This window comes from Calidris pugnax, unplaced genomic scaffold (genome assembly GCF_001431845.1).
Source record: "Calidris pugnax isolate Ruff unplaced genomic scaffold, ASM143184v1 scaffold199, whole genome shotgun sequence".
Taxonomy (NCBI): domain Eukaryota; kingdom Metazoa; phylum Chordata; class Aves; order Charadriiformes; family Scolopacidae; genus Calidris; species Calidris pugnax.
This window is the reverse complement of record NW_015090970.1, coordinates 1,133,650-1,154,176: the sequence shown is the minus strand read 5'-3', so window position 1 is coordinate 1,154,176 and position 20,527 is coordinate 1,133,650. Positions and strand designations below refer to the sequence as shown.

Sequence of the window (20,527 nt, the reverse complement as noted above, 5' to 3'; positions counted from 1 at the left end):
AATCACTGCTACCACATTCTTCAGCATACTCTGATAAGTTAACTATTTAAGAAGTGACACTCCTGCCTAAAATCAGAAAGGTGCAAAATTTTGAAATGTTAGATATTTTTATATTTAGCAGTTAGATCTCTTTAAGCTACTTCAGTTTTATCCTACAGAAAAAGGATTACAGATAAGAATTCAGCTCCATTATTACCTACCCAATGCTCTGCAAGGAAAGCATCTTCCATGGATAATTCTAGCCAGATACACTACACACAGCTCAAATTCAACTGAAGTAACTCCCTGGTTTGCCTTTATAGACAGCAACCTTTAAAAAATAAGTTCAGAAAACGAGAGGAGACAAAAGACTATTTATTTAAGCTAAAGAGAAACAATAATTTATATAACCAAATCCATTAACTGTTTTGCCTTGTGAGTCCATGAGGAGACAGATAAAAATGAAAAACTAAAACTAAACCTCTCCAATGCAGTGACTGTATAAAAAGAGTGTGAGTCAAAAATAGCAGACCAAGGCCAGCAGGAATCAGAGCTGGGATAACCTATTCTGGGAGTCAGGAAGTCATCCAACCCATCCTCTTACCTTGGAATGCAAGAAGCACAAACCGGTGTCTGCTACTCAAAACTCCTACTGCAGTCACAGCTTTAAAAGTACTCAGAAAAAAAGAAAAAAAAAAGCCAAATTCTCCTTTTATTTGCCTCTTATAAAAAGAAAACACAAAACCACACATGTGCTCCTATCATCTACCTCAAGAACACAACTGAAAATTTCATTTAATTCTTTTGTAAGAATTGCCAAAATCTAAAAAAAAAAAAAAGCTATCAGAGTTTCTCTGTAAACGAAGCACCAACTGCACAGACCCATCTTTTAATGGGCCAAATGACATCGAAGACTCAAAATACACACCCTGGGAGAGGAAAAGACCGCTTCAGAGTCGAGCTCAGTTTTGTACCAATCTTAACAAACAGGCTGCAAAATATCCACTCATTAACACAGAAGTTGGAAAGTTCAGGGTAATCTTGCAACCCTGTATGATGTCCCAGGGAAGTCAAAACAATCCACATGATAAGACTGTATTAAGGACAAGGTGATTTTTTTCCCCCAAGAGATGTGATGTGTGCAGCCGGGAAAAGCATGCAACAACACTCCTCTACCAAAAAAAACCCTAGTAACATCCAACCAAATGGAAAAAGGAAGTTCCATTCCTCCTCTGATTATGATTCTTAAAACAAACACATGCAGATAATAGCCTCAAAACAACTACTTTCCCTTAAATAGAACAGGCTACACCCACTAAATATATATGCAGACTTCTATGGCAAATACAAATGAAAACCAGAGCTGCAGCACCACTCAGCTTAAGTCCATCTTATACCAAAACCACAAGCACAATGGGACTGTAATAAAGAAAACAGAGCTGACAGCAAATTGCTTTACTCTTTTTTTCCATGGAATGGTAAAACATAGAAGTTTACTTTCTGCAATGAAATTTAACAAGCTTCTTAATACGCCAAGTTCTAGAAAATCTCATTCCTACCACCTCCTGATTGCACTGTTAATATTAATTCATATTTACAACCGCCTTCTTTAGAAGGCCACTCAATGAATGCTTCCTGTTGGACTTTCCATTTTATTTGGGCCTTAATTATTTCCAAACAATGATTCAGAGTCATTAAGAAATTTGCAAGAACACATCCAAGTGAGAATAAGCGATTCTTTTCAAAATAATACATGAAAAAAATTATCACAACCCCTGTATTTCTATCTACTCCATCTCTCCCTACCTTCCCTTTCAGAGACAGGTGAACTTTCAACACACCAAGAAAATTACTTCTGTAATAAAGGGAGGATATTAAGGGTTACAATTTAACCATTGACAAAAAGCCAACAGCTTTGTTGCCAGAAGAGGAGGCTTCAATTCCCTCTATGTCCCTCACCACAGGCTCCCATACCCCAACTCAGTTTACTAAATTAACTGCCTTGAAGAATCCAATAAATTAATTTTAGGTCTCCAAAATAAGTTGAGAGTCTTACAAAATGCACAGTATGCAATGTATCTGAAGCGTGTGTTTTAAGAGATTTTTCCCTCATAAAAGGAAAATATAAATGTCTTGGAAACTTTGCAACTGTGTATGGAAAGGTTTAATTCTCTTGTTCAAGACTTCATAAAACAAATGAAGTTTTGATTCACTATTCCCATTTTGACTCAAATAATAGTTCCCAATTGTAAATTCCTTCTTAGGCCTTCAACCGTAAGTAACCTGAACTTAACAGTCAACACAAGAAGGCAAAACTGCAAGTCAGGGAACTATACTTTAATCACTAAATTTAGAAGAGGATGAAAAAGTCAGGAGTATCTTAAAACAGAGCCTATCTTTATCTTCCTACCAGTTTTAAAGAAACTGCTCGTCACCATGTAAGATCTATGTTAGCTTACAATTAAAAAACATCAAGTCTGAGAGCGATTTCTATAGCTACGGCAACTGTATCTCCCATGAACCATTAAAAACCAGCAGAAAACACAGCTTTAGGGTGTGCAGAAGCCTCACTGTCCTGTGGAAGCAGCCACCCTTTCAGTCTCTTTCTCCAGAAAGCTGCAGGCAGTGCCAAACATCATCAGAAGGGGTGCAAGTTACCTCTGCTGATTAGATCCCCAACAAGGAATCTTATAAGGAACTCAGACTCTGGTGCTGAGATTGAGCAAGAAGCATCTCAGGATCAGAAACTAACCCCTGACCAGCTTTCCTTTCACTACAGCATGTGACAGCAATTTAATTTTTAACTAACACTGTCTCAGTACCATGTATTCCATTTCTCAGGTGTTTGAGAAGGAAATAGAACAAGCAACATTTAAGGGCAAATCTCCTTTCATAGTACAGCTGTAACTCCGTTCTTCAAAGTCTAGAAATTGGGAACAAGGAGCTAAAATATTAATAATAGCTTATATTCAAATTAGTTACATTTGACCAGAGATTAGTCACCCAACACAGAAACAGGACTCCAGAAGAAATAGGTTTCCAAGTTCACTAAGTATTTGATGATAAAATTCTAAATCCATCTCCACACCACACTAGCAGTGCTCACCTCTCTGTGCTAGAAATGTTTGCTTTAGCTCCTTGAACAAAAGGTCAACCTATAAACAGACAAATTTTACTTAGGTGTCAGGAAAATAGGAGGTCACTAAAAAGGGGAAGTTCTGACCCAAAACGGAACCAGCTTCTACATCATGAAGTCAGGGAAGCAGACTTCAGTCAAAAAGTACATCTTCATCTTTCATGGGGACTTAAAATAAAACTTCAAAATTAAACAGAACATTCTCAAATAGTCTAGGCACACTACAAAACTGTTTGTGCAAAAAAAAAAAAAAAAAATCCCCTGAAACATCCATTTAAGAAAAATTCCCTTTTACCACTTCAGTTCCCTTAAGTAAAAACCCAAATGAGTCACCGCAGTTGGATTTAGAAGTGACAAACTCTAACAGAAGAGTCTGTCGTCAGTTTAACTTCCACAAAGCACAGTAAGCTTTCCACGCGTTCCTCCCCGAGACTGAGGTTTGACTTGGTTGGGGTTTTTTTTTCTTTAAAAAAATCACCCTCAGTGACTGGAATCGCCCAGAGCATCCATATTGGGGAACAGGGAAGCTTCACTGTCCCCTGAATCCGCTCTGCAGTATCCAAAATAGGACAGTCTGATTTTACTTCGAAACCTCCCATAACACCACTTTTTAATGTGCACTGACGTGATGTGAGCAGAGCAGTATCTTTCCACTACCTCAAACAGAGTTGTGCCAAAATCACAGGTACCCCAGTGATTTATTTCAGCCTGGGCAAATCTCACCCTCTGCAAGTGCCAAAAAGGTTTCTTTCGCCATAATTTCAAGTCAACGAATAATACTTTTAACACAAAAACATATATTCAATTCTGAAAGATGTTTGAGGATTCACATGTGCTTATGGTTTTTTAAGCCCCTTTATCTTTTGCAATGTTTGGGAGGACAATCAGTTACAAGTAATCAGTTGATTCAATTTGCAACTGACAAATACGCTCAAAGAAGTAGAGTGAGAAGTTGCTTTGAGAATTTCAGAGAACAGCCTCACATTTTAGACAATACATACTCCAACAGTCACGTTAGAACCCATTTGGCAAGTTTGCAAGCTAAGCTTTCACTCGGTCATCTTATTTCTAGCAAGGCTATTTTCTCATTAAATGCTTTACTAAGTCAGAAGAAGTTGCAGCACTTCCACTTCAGTGGAAGTCTAACGAAGTTGCAGCACTTATGACAATCAATCTTACTGTAGAAAATCACAGATGTCTCTTCATGAACACTCCCAGACCTACACAGCATCTGCCTGTGACTCCAAAGCTATTAATTTTAATTTTGAATCTGGGGATGTGTGTGCATTTCTCATTCAGTAGATTCATTCACAAGACTGGGGATGTGTGTGCATTTCTCATTCAGTAAGCAAAGCACAACGCAAACTTTTACAGCTCTACCTGGTTTGATACAGCTCTATCACATCCTGTAGACCAGGATCTGAAAGAGTTAATTTTATCAGAGGCAGCAAGATCAGCTGATCAAACAGTGCTTTCCACAGTGACCCCTTCCTGTTTTCTGTTTAGCACTGCAAACTTGAACTCCAGCAACCAACAAACCTCAAACAATTTTACTTCTTCTTTCAAGAAGCAGAAAGCAAGGCAAAAAAAGAACTTGCATATATTCCTCATTCTTTACAGAAAAGCTTTCAAATCACATTTATAAGTACATTTTAAAGTTTAACTTCATTTCTTTTTCACATTTTACTAAAAGCTAAAAAAAAGAAAGTTGCCTTTTTTTTTTTAAATTGTTGTTACATTTGAGATTACTGAAACCTAAAAATCACAATGGCTATGTTCAAACTCCTCGCTGTTGCAGATTTTGTTATGGGTGCCCATTACACCATGGAAGCTTTCAGAGCTGTTCCTTTCAGATGTGAGAGTAAAAGGGAGAGGGTCTAGTCTAAAGGATCAGTTTAAGTTTGTCCTGCCCTTACCTCACACAAGACCAGCTGAGCCCCTTCTCACATATGTAGTTTTGCTTTCTGTTAGAAATGCTGTAGGAATAAAAAGCCCAAACCGCCTCGCGCTTTCTCCCTAACTAACAATGTTGCTCTCTTCAAAACAAACAATTGTAGAAAGGAAATAACTCCCTCAAAAAGGGAGTTCATAAAAATGCTGCAGGACATGCTTTCTCACAAAGGCACGATTACACTAAACAGTTTCAGTGGAACAATGTTTTTTAGTAAAACATTTACTTACAATTTGATTCAAATGCCATCCAAACTTTAAGATGGAAAACACAGGTAACCTCTGTCCCAGAATATTAGTGTTCAGTGGTGGAAAGTTAAGTCAGATATAAATTAAAGGCAACAGGAAGTCAACTGAACGGAAGAATGAATTAAGGAAAATCAATTAGAAGCAGTTGAGCAACACAGCCAAATACCAAGGCAGCCCAGTGATGTTTAAAGCCCAGACCAAGAAAGTGACTCAAAAGTAGTATTCAACAGCAGTTATTTGACATTTTCAAGAAACTATTTTCACAGAAGGCAATTTTAGCATAAATTTACCTCCAGAACTGGTCCAGCTCCTAGAATAGTTCTCTCCACACCACTTGCGTACCCTTTCTGGCTCAGCGCCGTGAGACAGTGAATTAAGAAGTTTGTGCTTTGAGTTTTTCCAGACCCACTTTCACCTGATATAACTATGCACTGATTAACGTGTTTTTTGAGCATTGTGTGATACGCCACATCAGCAATGGCAAAAATATGAGGCTCCAGCTTCCCAAGCTGATGATTCTCATACATCTTGACATATTTCGGATTATAAATGGGCAGGAACTTGAAGGGGTTAATTGCAATCAAAATACTTCCTGCATAAGTATAAATTTTGTGTTTTAGAAAGCGACATTTGAGATTCTCTAGGAGGGTTGTCTCCGTTAAGTTGGGGAGATTGCACAAGTCATCAAAGTCCTCCTGATGCCATGGAAGAAAACCTCTTTCAACCAATCGTCGAGCATCTGTCTCCTTGGAAAGCAACTGCATCTGGACGTATTTGATGGTCCCATCAGTGTTCCTCTCTTGTAAAAGAAAGTAGTACCCATCCTTTTGCGGATGCTCATCCTGAGCACGACGAGGCCAAAGTAAAACCCTATGAACAGGAGAATCATTTAAATCAAGTACCCATTCTTCACCGCCCGATTCTTTCACTTCCACGAGCACATAATGTTTCGAGACATCCAAGTTTAAGATATTAATCACATCCTTGATGACATCTGAAGACGTGCTGTCCTTGGTTGCTGTCACTTTGCAGCAGGGAGCACTTTCTGTTGAGAGTTGGGGGTAAATATGAAGATCATAGGCTGCCTTTGCCTGGCAAACTGCACTGTCAGCATCTTTTAAACTCATTCTGCCCCCAAATGGGCTTCAGTCTTCCACCTCTGCTTAATATGCAGTGCCCATCGTCTGAAAAAAAAAATTATAAAAAGTCAGATGTTAAAAAAAAATAAATGTGTACATCAAGATATTCTGGTGGGAGGTGTCCCTGCCTGTGGCAGGGGGCTTGGAACTAGACGATCTTTAAGGTCCACTCTAAGATTCGATATGATATGATCATTTTCTGGCAGATAAGAATGAAGTTATTAAATAGACAAATTACGAAAGAACAAATGCACTATTGATGCACATCAGTGATGTTATTTCATTCTGCATAGCCTATCCCATGGAGCTGACAACTGCCTCAACATCGATCCTCTTTCCACTTTTCCTTCCATTCCCATATCATCCCTATCTCCGGTGGGAGGTGTCCCTGTCTGGGGCAGGGGGCCTTGGACTAGACAATCTTTAAGATCCATTCTAAGATTCTATACAATATGATCATTTTCTGGCAGATGAGAATGAAGTTATTAAATAGTCACATTACTAAAAAACAAATGCACTATTGATGCACGTCAGTGATATTATTTCAGTCTGTTTAGCCTATCCCATGGAGCGGACAACTGCCACAGCATTGATCCTCTTTCCACTTTTCCTTCTATTCCCATATCATCCCTATCTCTCTGCTATGGCAATACAAGCATTCATACAGCCACAAAGCAAACTCAACTGGGATAAATGTCCAAATTCAAACTTCCTGGTTTCCCCAGGTTAGTTTTAACCCAGATAATTTCCCTGACCTGGTTCACTGTATGACTGCACAAACATTTATTCATCCTCCCACACATCCCTTCCTTAAAGCTGCACAAGCAGCTCGGGGCAGAAATGGGGTTTGATCACCTCTGAGATCAGCAGCGACAGTTTCGAGCAGCCACGAGCCATGGCAGAAGGAGCAGTGCACAGCTGCAGGGAGGAAGACAGTCTGACACCATGATCCACGCTTTTTTTTTTTTCTGTTTCCCCCAGCTGAGCTCTTTTCATGAAAGGTACACAGTGGGTACAGTATTTACCCCCACGCAGCTTTAAGGAAAGATAGCTGACCAGGGCAAATATTGCTGTCACCTCCTTCTAACCCTGCAGACCATAGTGATTTCTTGAACATGCCTAATTTACCCAGGCGAGAGAGACTGCTGGCCTCACTTGAGTGAACCACATCCTTGCTACAGAAAGGTTTGAAAGTGCTTTTTATCTTCCATTTTAGGCAGAGTAAGATCAGTCTTATTGCAACTACTTTTCAGTTCAGCTAACAAGATCCCAAATAACGCATTTCATTCACAAACTTTTATAACTCTTTCCTTCCTGGGTTTCAAGAACCTCATGCACAAATCTCCAAAAATCATTCATTGTGATTGCTTTTTCCTCCTTTCACCCATGATGCAGGCCAGCAACCTAACTTCAAGCTAACACCAACCTCACGGAAGTCAACCTCCTCCTTACTGCCAAGTTCAAAGCCTCAGACTTCGTAACACTCTGTGCCTTTGCCAGTGATTTTTCTCTCCACTGCACCTTGGTACACCCAGATCACCAGGACTAACTCTGCTGACGTTGCTTTAGTTCAACAGTTTCTAGTAGTAAAAGGAGAAGAATAATGAAGTATCCCCTTTGTTTTAACAGTCTGTAAAATTTCATGCTCAGAATACCAGCTTAATATTTTTCAAGAACAAACTGTTCTAATTATACACTTACATGCTGAATGTGCATATTACAAAAAAAAAAAAAAGGCAGAGAAATGGCAATTCTCTTTGCTTTTTGCCACTAAACAACTGCACAGGAACTTGCATAAGGCCACAGAGATCAATCATTTCAAATTAAAATCAGTAGAGTTGGAAGCATTTAGCTGCCACTTCCACTGCAAGTAATGAATCACTTCACAGTAACATATGACAGAGTTCTTCCTCATGCACAGCCTCAGAGTAGAGAAGTGTGCTTTAAGGGAACTCAGAATAGTAAGCTTACAGAAGACATTGTTATGCAAGCTGGATCATTTCTAGTGGCTACTCATCAAAAGGAAGGCTGAGCAAGCCACAGAGAGCAAGACAAACCACAGCACATCTCTAGTCAAGCTCTGTGATCCCTCCGAGAATGCCCAATTTCATTCTTCATTCATTAAGCAGAGCTTATTGCAAGAACTTGGTCATACAGAAGGATGGACTGGTGAGCTCAAAGTTTCCTCTCCATATCCTGTAATTATCACTGACCAGTGGCTAGTAAATCTGAAGCAGTTATGCAAAGTGTAAAGCATTCTTCATCAAACACCTCAACACGTAGCAGAGTCTACAGCAGACTGCTGCTCATGGGGAAGATGAATCTGGAGCACAGACAAAAAAAAAGAACAAGAGTGACCATTTTCCTCTGAAGTTAGCCAGCCAGTTCAAGGGAGACAGTCTTGTGCAGACTTCCTTTTTTTTTTTTCCCCCAGCAATTAGTTTCAGACACACAGTCTGGTATGATAGAGGAAGTCCCCTCAGTAAGCATTTTCACCAAAACTGCACCCTAAGAAGCGTGGCACCAACTTTTTGAGCTCATAGAAAAGCTGAGTCTAGGTGCTGACCTCTGACTTTATGAATATATTTTGGTAGCTGACATGAGATGAACTTCAGAAAGCTGGTACACTAGGTGCTGACCTCTGACTTTATGAATATACATTTCCTAAGCTCATCTCATGTCAGCTACCAAAATATATCTGGTACGTTGCTCAAGCCTCCCATATCACACTTTCTAAAGAGAAAACTGGAACACAGATGGCCTCTTCACTACCAGTGAAAAACCCAGGCCAATTATAGCAAGCAGCAACGAGATGGCTGGTACTGTCTGCTCAGGTGTGTCTGACTGAAAAACTAGAAAGACAACAACTTCTCATCCTGAAGACAGATTTCCAACAAAGCAACGTAAAGACGTCAACCTTCACGTATTTATGCTACGTACAGATTTCTAAATTATGCAGTCGTCATACAACCTGATGAAAGGTCAAGCAGGCATTCATCACTCTGTAGGAATGATTTGGGAGATAATCTACAGTAGAAAGAACCTGCTGAAACGGGATTTCAACGCACAGTCCCATCACCAGTAAACAGAAAGACAGCCAGCGTAACACTGCCCCATTTTAACCAGATATGAAATCTTGCTTGCTTTCAACAGCACTGAGCTTTAAGACTGCTCTTTCAATCAAGAGCAGTTTCAATCAACTTAAGACAGATATGCTAATTTGAATCATTTAATACTGATTATGAGGCTTTAAGAAGAAAAAAAAATTAAATTCTGAAAGTCACGTAAGGAATAATAGCACCCAATTACTGTTAATTGCTCTTAACCAATTCTGCTTTTGTTACCTACAGTTTATTTACCCAAAAATGCATTACATGAGTCCTAGAAAAAATAACATGATGCTTAGATTCTTCTATCCGAGAATCAGAATGAGGATATCTAGTCATCACAAACTGAGGCTTGAGGAAAACCTGCTAGTCTCCAATTACTTTTAATTTTCTCAGAAAGGATATCAAAGTTATTTGATAACACTGCTCTAAAAGAGACAGACTTTGGTATACCTCTGACTTCATACTAAACAATATTGCAAGCAACAAATTAGAACATAAAAGTAAAAAGCATACACTGAACAGATTATAAATTGGTTACCTAATGAGTTCCAGGATTCAACTAAGGACAGGGTATCATCAAGCAACTGCAGGATTAGATTCTAATGAAGCTGGATTCCTGGCATCAAAGTAAACACTTTCATGATGGTTCTAAAAGAAAGAAAAGATGGAAAGAAAAGAGTTACTGATAAAGAATGAATCATTGAGAGATTGAGAAGGCAATAAGTAATCAAAAAGCTACACCAGTTATATAGTTCAGTAGTACAGCAGCAAGAAAACAAACGCTAAACAAATTTCAGCTCAGTTTACAGATAAATTTTCGAATTTATCCAAGAAACATTCCATAACAGAGGGACAGAATGGGAGCTATCCAGAAATAGGTTTGAAAACCATAACAGGTAATCATTTAAACATTGTATTCTCTAGAACAGTGAATGTTTTCCCAGAAACACTTCAAATTAATGCTTAGTTAGGCAGCCATATTACCCTTGATCTCAGAGGGTACGTGACCAATACTGCATCTAGAACGCATCTGAAAGTCAATGAAGCAGCTGAGATAAGAACAGCTATGACAACAACAACAAAAAAATCTGTTAGAAAACACCACCTTAGAACAAAACACTCTGGAAGCTTTGTCTATGAGAAACACACAGAGGAGACTCGTATCAGTTTAAGTCCTTGCCCGAGAAACTACAGTTTGGTAACAATCAGCAGTCTGGAGGACAAAGCTATAACACAAACCGGTGGCTGGAATTCAAAGCTGGACAAACTCAGGATAACGTAAGAGACAAACGTCACCAGAAGGCCACCCTACGCTGCAGAAACTCATCAAGGAAACACAAGGCTGAATTCAGGTGCAGAGAGTACTGGAGGAAAAAAAAGGAGAAATACCAGAGTAGAAGGTAATAATGAAACTGTATTGGTCAGCATGCAAAACAGCAAACTCAGGAAAACAGCAGCCCAGCTGAGTTCTTCTGTAGATGGAAATTCTGCAGTTACCTCAGTTTTTTTTCAATACCCTTTCTTACAAGAAGCCCCTTCCCAATGCATGGGAAATAAAACTGTGTGTTAGAGAATTTAATAAGTGGGAGGCAGAAGCTGGCACTGGGTGCACATCAACTAATTTTAGACGTCACATTCAGACTCCTTCCTGTTATTCCTTAAGATGTTTTACTTTTCACAACCCTTTTCTAGCACAAGTACACATCTTCACAGCACTTAAAATTTACTACGTACGGTCATCAACATCTACAAAACACAGCAAAGCATTATTTTTCACCATACTCCTGTTCTGCAGATGCAAACACAGAGTTAGGCAAGCTGTGCAACGCAAAAAACTCAGACACACAAAGCTTTTGCTTCCCACCTTTTATTCAAAACATTAAACTGTATCAATTCTGTGGGTATGAGTGGGGCAACAGCTGCAGGGGATTAGTGTGTTACAGGATATATTGATATATGATTTGCACCCTTGTGACAGTGGTTTCATTGTGCCAGTGTAACATACACAATTTAATGGTACTTTTTTCAAGTGAAATTGGAAAGAAGTAAATCTGAAAAGTGCTAGACAACTTTAAGTACTGGTTACAGGCCACCTTTACTCAACTAACCTAGATGGATAATTCCAACAGGACTAGACAAAAAGGAAGAAAGTCCAACCAATCTAAAATCTCTTTTCAGGATTTTGTTACTTTCCCCTACCCCGTCCTTTGCAGGTTTTACAGTATATTTGTTAATAGCACTAACATAACAAGCTTATAAAACAATATTCATATTTATTTTTATATTACCTATCAATTAGTATTTTCATTTCCTTATTAAAAAAAAAAAACAAACAACCCGGGATTACCAAACATTAATCTAAATGAACATGGGGCTGTGCTATTTAGTCCATCATTGGAGGATTGGTTATCTTTGCCACTTCAACGACTGAGTGTGGCAAGTCTCCCTGGTTTTCCCTCTTTTTCACCATCATGGCCACCACATCAGTTGTGATAAGCTGAACTTGGACTTTGGCAACCCTGTCTGGAGTGGGGACCTAGATATCTTGTTCCCATGAGAAGATGACTATAGGTCAGTTATCTTACTCTATAAATAGCGGACAGCCCAAGAGCCCTTTGAACTCTCCTGTATGGCAGCGGCTGCACGCCAGGATCTCCCCTTGAGTGAGGACGCTCGCTTCAGGTTCTGCTCCTCAAGGCTGAGAGGTTCCTTGCTGCAACAGATTCTTGATAAGTGACTAATAGCATGCTAAACTGGGAATTATCAGCTAAGCAATATAAAGGATTGATTGCGCAGATACAATCCTTTAGCCATAAACCGTTGACCAAGTCTGGGACTAGGATTGGATCCAGCCGCACCCCGACTCCTCCCCGAGAAGGAGTTTAGAAAGCCAGGGGGTCCTTTCTGAACCTCGTGTCTCAACGGGAGGGTCTCCCCGACAGCTCATCTGACCCTGCCCTCTCTGCAGTAAATAACCAAGTGTACCTTGTCAGCAAATCTCGTAAAACACTGCCACATCATGGCCACCACATCAGTTGTGATAAGCTGAACTTGGACTTTGGCAACCCTGTCTGGAGTGGGGACCTAGATATCTTGTTCCCATGAGAAGATGACTATAGGTCAGTTATCTTACTCTATAAATAGCGGACAGCCCAACAGCCCTTTGAACTCTCCTGTATGGCAGCGGCTGCACGCCAGGATCTCCCCTTGAGTGAGGACGCTCGCTTCAGGTTCTGCTCCTCAAGGCTGAGAGGTTCCTTGCTGCAACAGATTCTTGATAAGTGACTAATAGCATGCTAAACTGGGAATTATCAGCTAAGCAATATAAAGGATTGATTGCGCAGATACAATCTTTTAGCCATAAACCGTTGACCAAGTCTGGGACTAGGACTGGATCCAGCCGCACCCGGACTCCTCCCTGAGAAGGAGTTTAGAAAGCCAGGGGGTCCTTTCTGAACCTCGTGTCTCAACGGGAGGGTCTCCCCGACAGCTCATCTGACCCTGCCCTCTCTGCAGTAAATAACCAAGTGTACCTTGTCAGCAAATCTCGTAAAACACTGCCACATTTACTACTAATTTTTTTAAATCACTGTTTCACCTTAATAAATATTTCCTTACTTCCCTCTTAGGAGTGAAGTCAATCACTCCACCCATGACACTGAGTAAGGCAACATTTCAGGTAACTACGCCAATAGTCTAATTTTACTTTCCGCTCAAACAATGTCAATAGAAATAGAAAACCAAAAATTCCAATTCTATATGGTAATCTTGATGGTATTTTCTAAGCGTTTTCAAGTCTCCATCAAGCCAATTAATTTTTTAATATGCATTAAAGCCAACACTGTCCACTTAATAACATAGCAAAATTCTAGAGAACATGGCCCCAATCAGCACAGGGTATCCGTTTAGTTTAAATAAGGCCATAATTTGAAGTCACATATTTAGTCAATGAATCATAGTGAAGCTAAAAAGGGAAAGCTACCATTACAGCAAATCTGTTGAGGATGAACTTCATAATATTCCAGTTCTTCACATTTTCATGTATTTCCAGTGCTACGTTCCTCAGACTGAAAGATTCAAGCTTCTTCCATTTTTCATCAAGTAATTTTCAACACAAAAGTAGAAACATATCACAAGTACTTAATATCTAATATTCTCGAGTATCAAAATCACCAATGACCATCCCCAAAAAAGATCCCTCTGTCTGATCAAATTGAAAAAAATTAGCAATTTCAAAAATAGTCCACTATTACTTATCCTTGATTTCCAAAGCAAGGACTTTCCAGCAAAATAGGATACAGAAACACTCTAAACTTTCCACAATTAACTGTGCATCACAGGTAAGGCAAAGGCCTCAACCCCTGTCTTACCTCACGTCATAGGGACATACAGTTGCTGTTAAACATAATTAATTTTAATATTTTCCAGTATTCCAGATATTTGTAGATTACCGAAAATTGCTTTGTATTCTGGTAACACTTCAATTCCACAATTAACTGTGCATCACAGGTAAGGTAAAGGCCTCAACCCCTGTCTTACCTCATATCATAGGGACATACAGTTGCTGTTAGTTAGGGATAACTAATTTTAATATTTTCCAATATTCCAGATATTTGTAGATTACCTGAAAATTGCTTTGCATTCTAGTAACACTTCAGTATTTTTCTTGGTCACAAAAAGTTCTGCTGGACTAAGCAACTTTAGATCCTTGGTTTTCTTTAATGAAAAGCTCTTGTTTTTTTCTGCTCCAAAAGGAGTAGTTCCGAATGGAGCATGCAAATTTACAACACATTTGCTACTACTCTATGTAATGAACCCTGGCAGAGAAGTTACTGCCACAGACTGCCTAACAAAGGAGAAGCTGGCCAGCAATGCAAGTAATGCAACGTAATACAGGAAAAAGTCAAAAAAATTACCTTCATTACAGGCAGTTCCCTCTCAGTTACCTTCTCTCTGCTCCCTACAGCCCTGATCCAAATCTACGCCCTCAAACCACCTAAGATGCAGACCTCTACTTCCTCTTAATGACTCAGACGCACAATTAAACCTGAAGACAAGGATACCTTATCAGTCTTACAGCGATATTAAAGGTCTATAGCATGCTATTACCTTAGAAAAAGTGTGATGTCAGAGTTAGAGATGTACGCTTGAGTATGATTCAGAGGAAATGGAAAAGTGGCCTTGTTGACAAAACAAGGAATGAAGGCAAAAAACCCGAGAATATAAGCTAAAAAACCCTTTACATATGATTCTACCACCTTTTGTAGTTTTCTTAATTTTATCCTTAACAGCACTGCAGCTGTCAGTGAAGGGAGTAAAAATCTTATTTGTTTAACGCTGCATTTACACTGAAATTTTCTTAAGAAACTCCAAGTTGAACTTTTGTGTGAATTAAGAAAAAAGAGGGGTTCATCAGCAGAACACAGACAGGTCAAAAAAACCTTTTAAAACACTTTTCTTGTTAAATGTTGCTGGTCTTTAAAGGAAGAGCTTATTTTTCTAGGATCTGCATTGAGTTTCATTTGGTAATCAGATACAAACAACACAATAAAGCCTAGATAAAAGCAACTCTACAAGCCACATTTCAGTCACTTGATACATCAAGAAAACATGATAAAGCAGAGACAAAACTTCTGAATTTTCATTTTCTGAAGCAAATACACTCCTAGTCCTTTCAGAAGGCAGATAATCTGTTAAAATAACCATTTCTTGAAGAAAACAAATCCTTACGAGCATCTCAGGCTTTATTTCTCCTTGGTATTAGAATAAGCAGGTCTTGATTCTTAGAAGTGTGATTAATAAACACTTTCAGCCTTCAAATTCACAAAAAAGTACTGAACCACAGACTTTCTGTTGAATCAGTTTTGCACTCTTTTCCGTGGCTGCTGAGATACCTAATACCATTGCATCCTTCTGGAATTTTTCCTTTTTAAATGCCTAAGATATGCGAATGATGGTATTTGACCATCTAGCTAAGGAAAGGCCATATTTAGCCTAGGCAACACTGAACGACGTGCACATGAGTCAAAACAGTTATTCATACCCAGGATTATTCAAGAGGTCTAACGCTTGAATCATTATTTGTCAGAAAACTCAGTCTGTACAAAGCATTACTTTCTAGGTGAACCTCATTTAAATTTTTCATCAGCTGCATTTACTCTTCCTAAATTATTTAGTTCTATAACCGTTTTAGGTTCCACAGAAAAACACAGACTTATGAGTCTTCCTACTCTGATTAGACTCCACAGAAAAACACAGACTTATGAGTCTTCCCACTCTGATTAAACTGTCTATGTGCACAGACAGCTGCCCTCTCACTGCACATACTACAACATTCAACCACTGAAAAAGCTTTTTGTTGAGACAAACCTTCAAATATGGCAAAACAAAACAAAACAAAAAACAAACAAAAAACAAACAAACCTCAAACAACCCAAACTGTACAGTTCTACAAAAACAGTTCCATCACATTACTGCAGTAACTCCTGACTTTTATGCCAATAAGTAAACACAAATGATTAAGGAAAGGCTTTTAGACGCATCATTGTGAAAAGCACAGACTGTTACTGGACTTAAAATGTAGAGCAGGTAAAGAACCTCATTGTTAGTTCAAAGACTAAAATAATCAAGATTAACTCATTTCTAAAGAAAGCCACAATGAATCTTGAAGCTAATATGAATATACATACGCGTCAGAAGTTCCCCATAATGCTTCCCCTGTATTATATGGATTTGTTCCTGACAAGATTCCAAGTTAAAGACACCAAAGGCTTCCTAAAACTTGATGGGTGTGACACCAGCATACTAAACAGGAACACAGGCTTACCTCACACTGTTACTTTAGGGCAAGTACTTCAGTTAGGTATTCCAGCTAACAGACCTGAAATCAGAGAGCTTCTAATTACCCATGACAAACTCTTATTTGCAAACAGCTAGGTAGACAAACCGATACCGATCCACCTCTAGGAGTAATGTGGGAGGATGCTGATGACATCTTTGAAAGGCTAATTGCATTTGCCAGAAGCCTGAGATCATCTCCAGCCCTTTGCTATACTGCCACCCATTTCCAGAAGGTGAAATCAAAGAATACTGAACTCATTTGCATCCAAAGTACTTCTCACTTTTCACAAACAGAACTTGCAAACAAAGCTGGGTAAGAGTTTTGCCAAAATACTTACAGAGTAATAGAAAATAAGGCTGGAAATTTTACTGGGAAGTCATCTTACATCAGGATTACACATACCTATGTCAACAGTATGGTCACAACAGTCATGAATGAGGACAGTACTTTGCTACTTTTAGCCTACGAACAAGTAACAAAAAGACGTTTCCAGATTGCAAAAGTTTTACTTTCCAGAGATTGCAAAACCAAACTTACCAAAAAGACCCAGCACTACCAACAGCTAGAGGCATCTATCAACTAGGCAATGATGGTCACCATGATAAAAGCACGCCCTCAGCACGGCAGCAGCACTGATACTGTCAAGAGCTGCTCAAAAATAAAACAAAGAAACAAAAGAACCCAGCGAGCTTCAACGATTTTTTTTGAGAGATGCCGAGATATTAGTACGAAAGGTTACAGGCTGTTCATACCGAGAGCTAAAGACATCATGTGAAAAAGAAGGCGGCTGCGTGGTTGTAAGAGCAGAAAGCAGGAGATGAAAGTTAAAACACCGTGCCCTGATCAAGATCTTCCCCCCGCACATCGCCCCAGAGACGGGAGGCGCAGCCGGGCGGCGAGGCATGTTCCTTCCCTGGGGGCACGTCCAGCTCTTCGGGCACATCCTACACAAAACCAGTCAGCACCAAGCCATCTGCCACCGAGTCTCTTCCCAGCCCAGGCAACCGCCTCAAAGCCAGGCACACAGGGCTCCAGCCCCCAAGGGGCGACCCCCGGGCCCCTCAGGGAAGCGGCGGAGCCCTTCGGCTCCCGCCCGCCGGACGTTTCCCCCTCAGAACCCCCGGGCCCGTCGGACACTTTCCCCTCACAGAACCGCCGGGCCCGTCGGACACTCTCCCCTCAGGACCCCCGGGCCCGTCGGACACTCTCCCCTCAGGACCCCCGGGCCCGTCGGACACTCTCCCCTCAGGACCCCCAGGCCTGTCGGACACTCTCCCCTCAGGACCCCCGGGCCCGTCGGACGTTTCTCCCTCAGAACCCCCGGGCCCGTCGGACACTTTCCCCTCAGAATCCCGCCGCCCGTCGGACACTTTCCCCTCACAGAACCCCGCCGCCCGCCACACCGGCCGCAGGGCTCAGCGGTCTGTACGACCCGGTCCTCCTCAGGCGCCGCCGCCGCCACTACCACCACAGAATTCGGTCGCCCAGAGAGAAGAGGAAGGAAGGGAGAAAATAACAGAGGAGAACGGGCGCCCACCGGGGGTACGGAACGCCGTTTACCTCAGCCGGTGGGTGAAGCGCTGGCGACCAGCACCGCCGCCCGCCACAGGCCCCGCCGAGGCGCCGCTCGCCACTTCCGGGTAGGGGGAGGCAGGGCGGCGCCCATTCAGCGCCGCGCGCGCACTGCGCATGCGCTGTCCCCCCCCCCTCACACACACACAGCGCCCGCCTCACCGCGGGTACTCACAGAATCACAGAAGGGACCTTAAAGATCATCTTGTCCAGCCGTCAACCTAACTTTGACAAAAATAGACACCCACACAACAAACAAGGAGCATCACCATCACTAAACCAGACCTCCCAGCACTACATCAACCCGTCTTTTGAACACCTCCAGGGATGGGGCCTCAACCACCTCCCTGGGCAGCCCATTCCAATGGCTGAGAATCCTTTCGGTGAAAAAATTTTTCCTAATATCCGGCCTGAACCTCCCCTGGCGCAACTTGAGGCCATTTCCTCTTGTCCTGTCGCCTGTGACTTGAGAGAAGAGACCGACCCCCATCTCTCTACACCCTCCTTTCAGGTAGTTGTAGAGAGCGATAAGGTCTCCCCTCAGCCTCCTCTTCTCGAGGCTGAATAACCCCAGTTCCCTCAGCCTCTCCTCTTCTACTCGTTGGGAGCCAAGTGCTCCCTGAGGCGGGACCCGGCGGCGAGTGAGCGGGAGTGGGTGGATTCGTGTCAAAACCAAAGAACCCCTGTGGGAGCATCACCTCAGGGCGCAGGGGCAGCCTCCAGCTGTTTGTCATGGCCTTGGGGCAGGACGTCCCCAGCGTTGCCTTTTTGGGGGTTCACCGGCTTGTCCTGGTTTGAGTGACACAAATCACAGTAATTTCACCTCTCACCCGAGGTCTCTTCTAGCGCTTGGGCAAAGTACACTTTTAGAAGACTGTTGTGTCTGAATCGGTGAAAATATTTACTTTATAGGCAGCTGTGGTATGTGGGTTTTAGGCTCTTGGTGTTTTCAAGCTCCCCAGGTGCGGGGTGAGGAGGAGCGAAACCCAGGCACTTGACCCAAGCTGACCAAGGCGGGGTGAGGAGGAGCGAAACCCAGGCACTTGACCGAAGCTGACCAAGGGGATTATTTCATACCGTGAATGTCACATTCAATATAAATTAGAAAGTTTGCTGAGGAGTTCCTTGATGGCCACAATCCTGAGAACTTCTTGCCTTGGTGCTGGACCCCTGAGCCCTTCCCTTCCTTCCTCAGCCATAGAGCTTGCAGGGTCCCACATCGGCTGTCCCTGCTGGGGGCCTGCAGCCTTCTGCTGAGGGAATGGGCTGAGTATAATCCGCCTATATTTTATAGGAATAGTGTGGTGAGCAGGACTAGGGAAGTGATTGACCCCCTGTCCTTGGCACTGGTGGGGCCCCACCTCGAATACTGTGTTCAGTGTTGGGCTCCTCACAACAGGAGGGACATTGAGGGGCTGGAGTGGGTCCGGAGAAGGACAACGGAGCTGGTGAGGGGTCTGGAGCACAAGTCTTGTGAGGAGAGGCTGAGGGAGCTGGGGGTGTTCAGCCTGGAGAAAAGGAGGCTGAGGGGAGACCTTCTCACTCTCTCCAACTCCCTGAAAGGAGGGTGTAGCCAGGGGGGGTTGGTCTCTTCTCCCAAGGAATGGACGATGGGACAAGAGGAAACAAGGGTGTGCCGGGGGAGGTTTAGGATGGATGTGAGGAAAAATTTCTTAACTGAAAGGGTTGTCAAGCCTTGGAAGAGGCTGCGCAGGGAAGGGATGGAGTCGCCATCCCTGGAGGTATCTAAAAGCCGGGCAGACGTGGTGCTGAGGGGTATGGGTTAGTGGTGGTTTTGGCAGTGTTGGGTTGATGGTTGGGCTCGATGGTCGTGAAGGTCCCTTCTAACCCAGACGATTCTATGATTCTGTATTGGTATCGATATAGGTTCTTTAGTATTATTAACGTTAATTACGCGGTCTTATTCTATTCAATCTGTTTCTATTTCAACCCTCGGGTTTCCTTGGTTTTTCCCCCAGTTTCCGCGGGTGGGGAGGGGTCACCGGGTAACAGCGGCAGTGTTGGGTTGATGGTTGGGCTCGATGGTCGTGAAGGTCCCTTCTAACCCAGACGATTCTATGATTCTGTATTGGTATCGATATAGGTTCTTTAGTATTATTAACGTTAATTACGTGGTCTTATTCTATTCAATCTGTTTCTATTTCAACCCTCGGGTTTCCTTGGTTTTTCCCCCAGTTTCCGCGGGTGGGGAGGGGTCACCGGGTAACAGCCATTGTCCGTCCCTCGTTCCTCACTCGGTGCCGGGAGGGGGCGCCATTCCCGGTGTGCCGGAGGGGGCCGGCGGTGGCGCTTCGTCCTATTCCTCCGGAGCACTAGGGGGCGCTCTGCTCCGCTGCAGCGGGGCCGGGGGGCGGGCGGGGCGGGGCTGCGCCTGCGCCTGCGCGGCGGTTCGAACGGGATGGCGGCTGAGGCGGCGGCTGAGGCAGCGGGAGGGTGAGAAGACAGACGGCAAAATGGTGTGTCCGTCCCTTCCTTCCGCTTCTTTTCTCACCTGTTGTCATCTTTTTGTCTCTCTTTGCAGAAAGCCGGA

The 20,527-nt window shown here is 42.3% G+C and overlaps 3 protein-coding genes across 10 annotated transcripts in view; 2 read left to right on the top strand and 1 right to left on the bottom strand.

Annotated features, from left to right (window-relative positions):
* Positions 1 to 18,024, bottom strand: part of MYO9B (myosin IXB) — a 46,707-nt gene extending 28,683 nt beyond the window's left edge. For all 8 annotated transcript variants that reach the window (XM_014952870.1, XM_014952878.1, XM_014952872.1 and 5 more), the window contains exons 1-3: positions 17,965 to 18,024; positions 10,102 to 10,211; positions 5,605 to 6,498 (exon numbers count right to left, since the gene is read on the bottom strand). In XM_014952870.1, coding sequence (XP_014808356.1) covers positions 5,605 to 6,441 — 837 coding nt within the window. In that variant the 5' untranslated portion in view covers positions 6,442 to 6,498; positions 10,102 to 10,211; positions 17,965 to 18,024. The remainder of the gene's footprint in view (positions 1 to 5,604; positions 6,499 to 10,101; positions 10,212 to 17,964) is intronic.
* LOC106894244 (proline-rich protein HaeIII subfamily 1-like) lies at positions 16,820 to 18,048 on the top strand. Its single transcript, XM_014952799.1, has 2 exons — positions 16,820 to 16,876; positions 17,278 to 18,048. The coding sequence occupies exons 1-2, from the start codon at positions 16,820 to 16,822 to the stop codon at positions 18,046 to 18,048; spliced, it is 828 nt and encodes a 275-aa protein (XP_014808285.1).
* A 2,372-nt stretch (positions 18,049 to 20,420) lies between these two features.
* HAUS8 (HAUS augmin like complex subunit 8) overlaps positions 20,421 to 20,527 on the top strand; it is a 5,352-nt gene continuing 5,245 nt past the window's right edge. Inside the window, exon 1 of the mRNA XM_014952795.1 lies at positions 20,421 to 20,430. The gene's annotated coding sequence lies outside the window, so the exon portion shown is untranslated. The remainder of the gene's footprint in view (positions 20,431 to 20,527) is intronic.

Bases quoted from the DNA above. Each gene is read 5' to 3' on its own strand.
- LOC106894244 (XM_014952799.1), top strand. From the start codon at position 16,820: ATGGTCACAACAGTCATGAATGAGGACAGTACTTTGCTACTTTTAGCC. The intron at 16,877-17,277 runs GTAACAAAAAGA...ACATCGCCCCAG, and splicing joins TACTTTTAGCCTACGAACAA to AGACGGGAGGCGCAGCCGGG.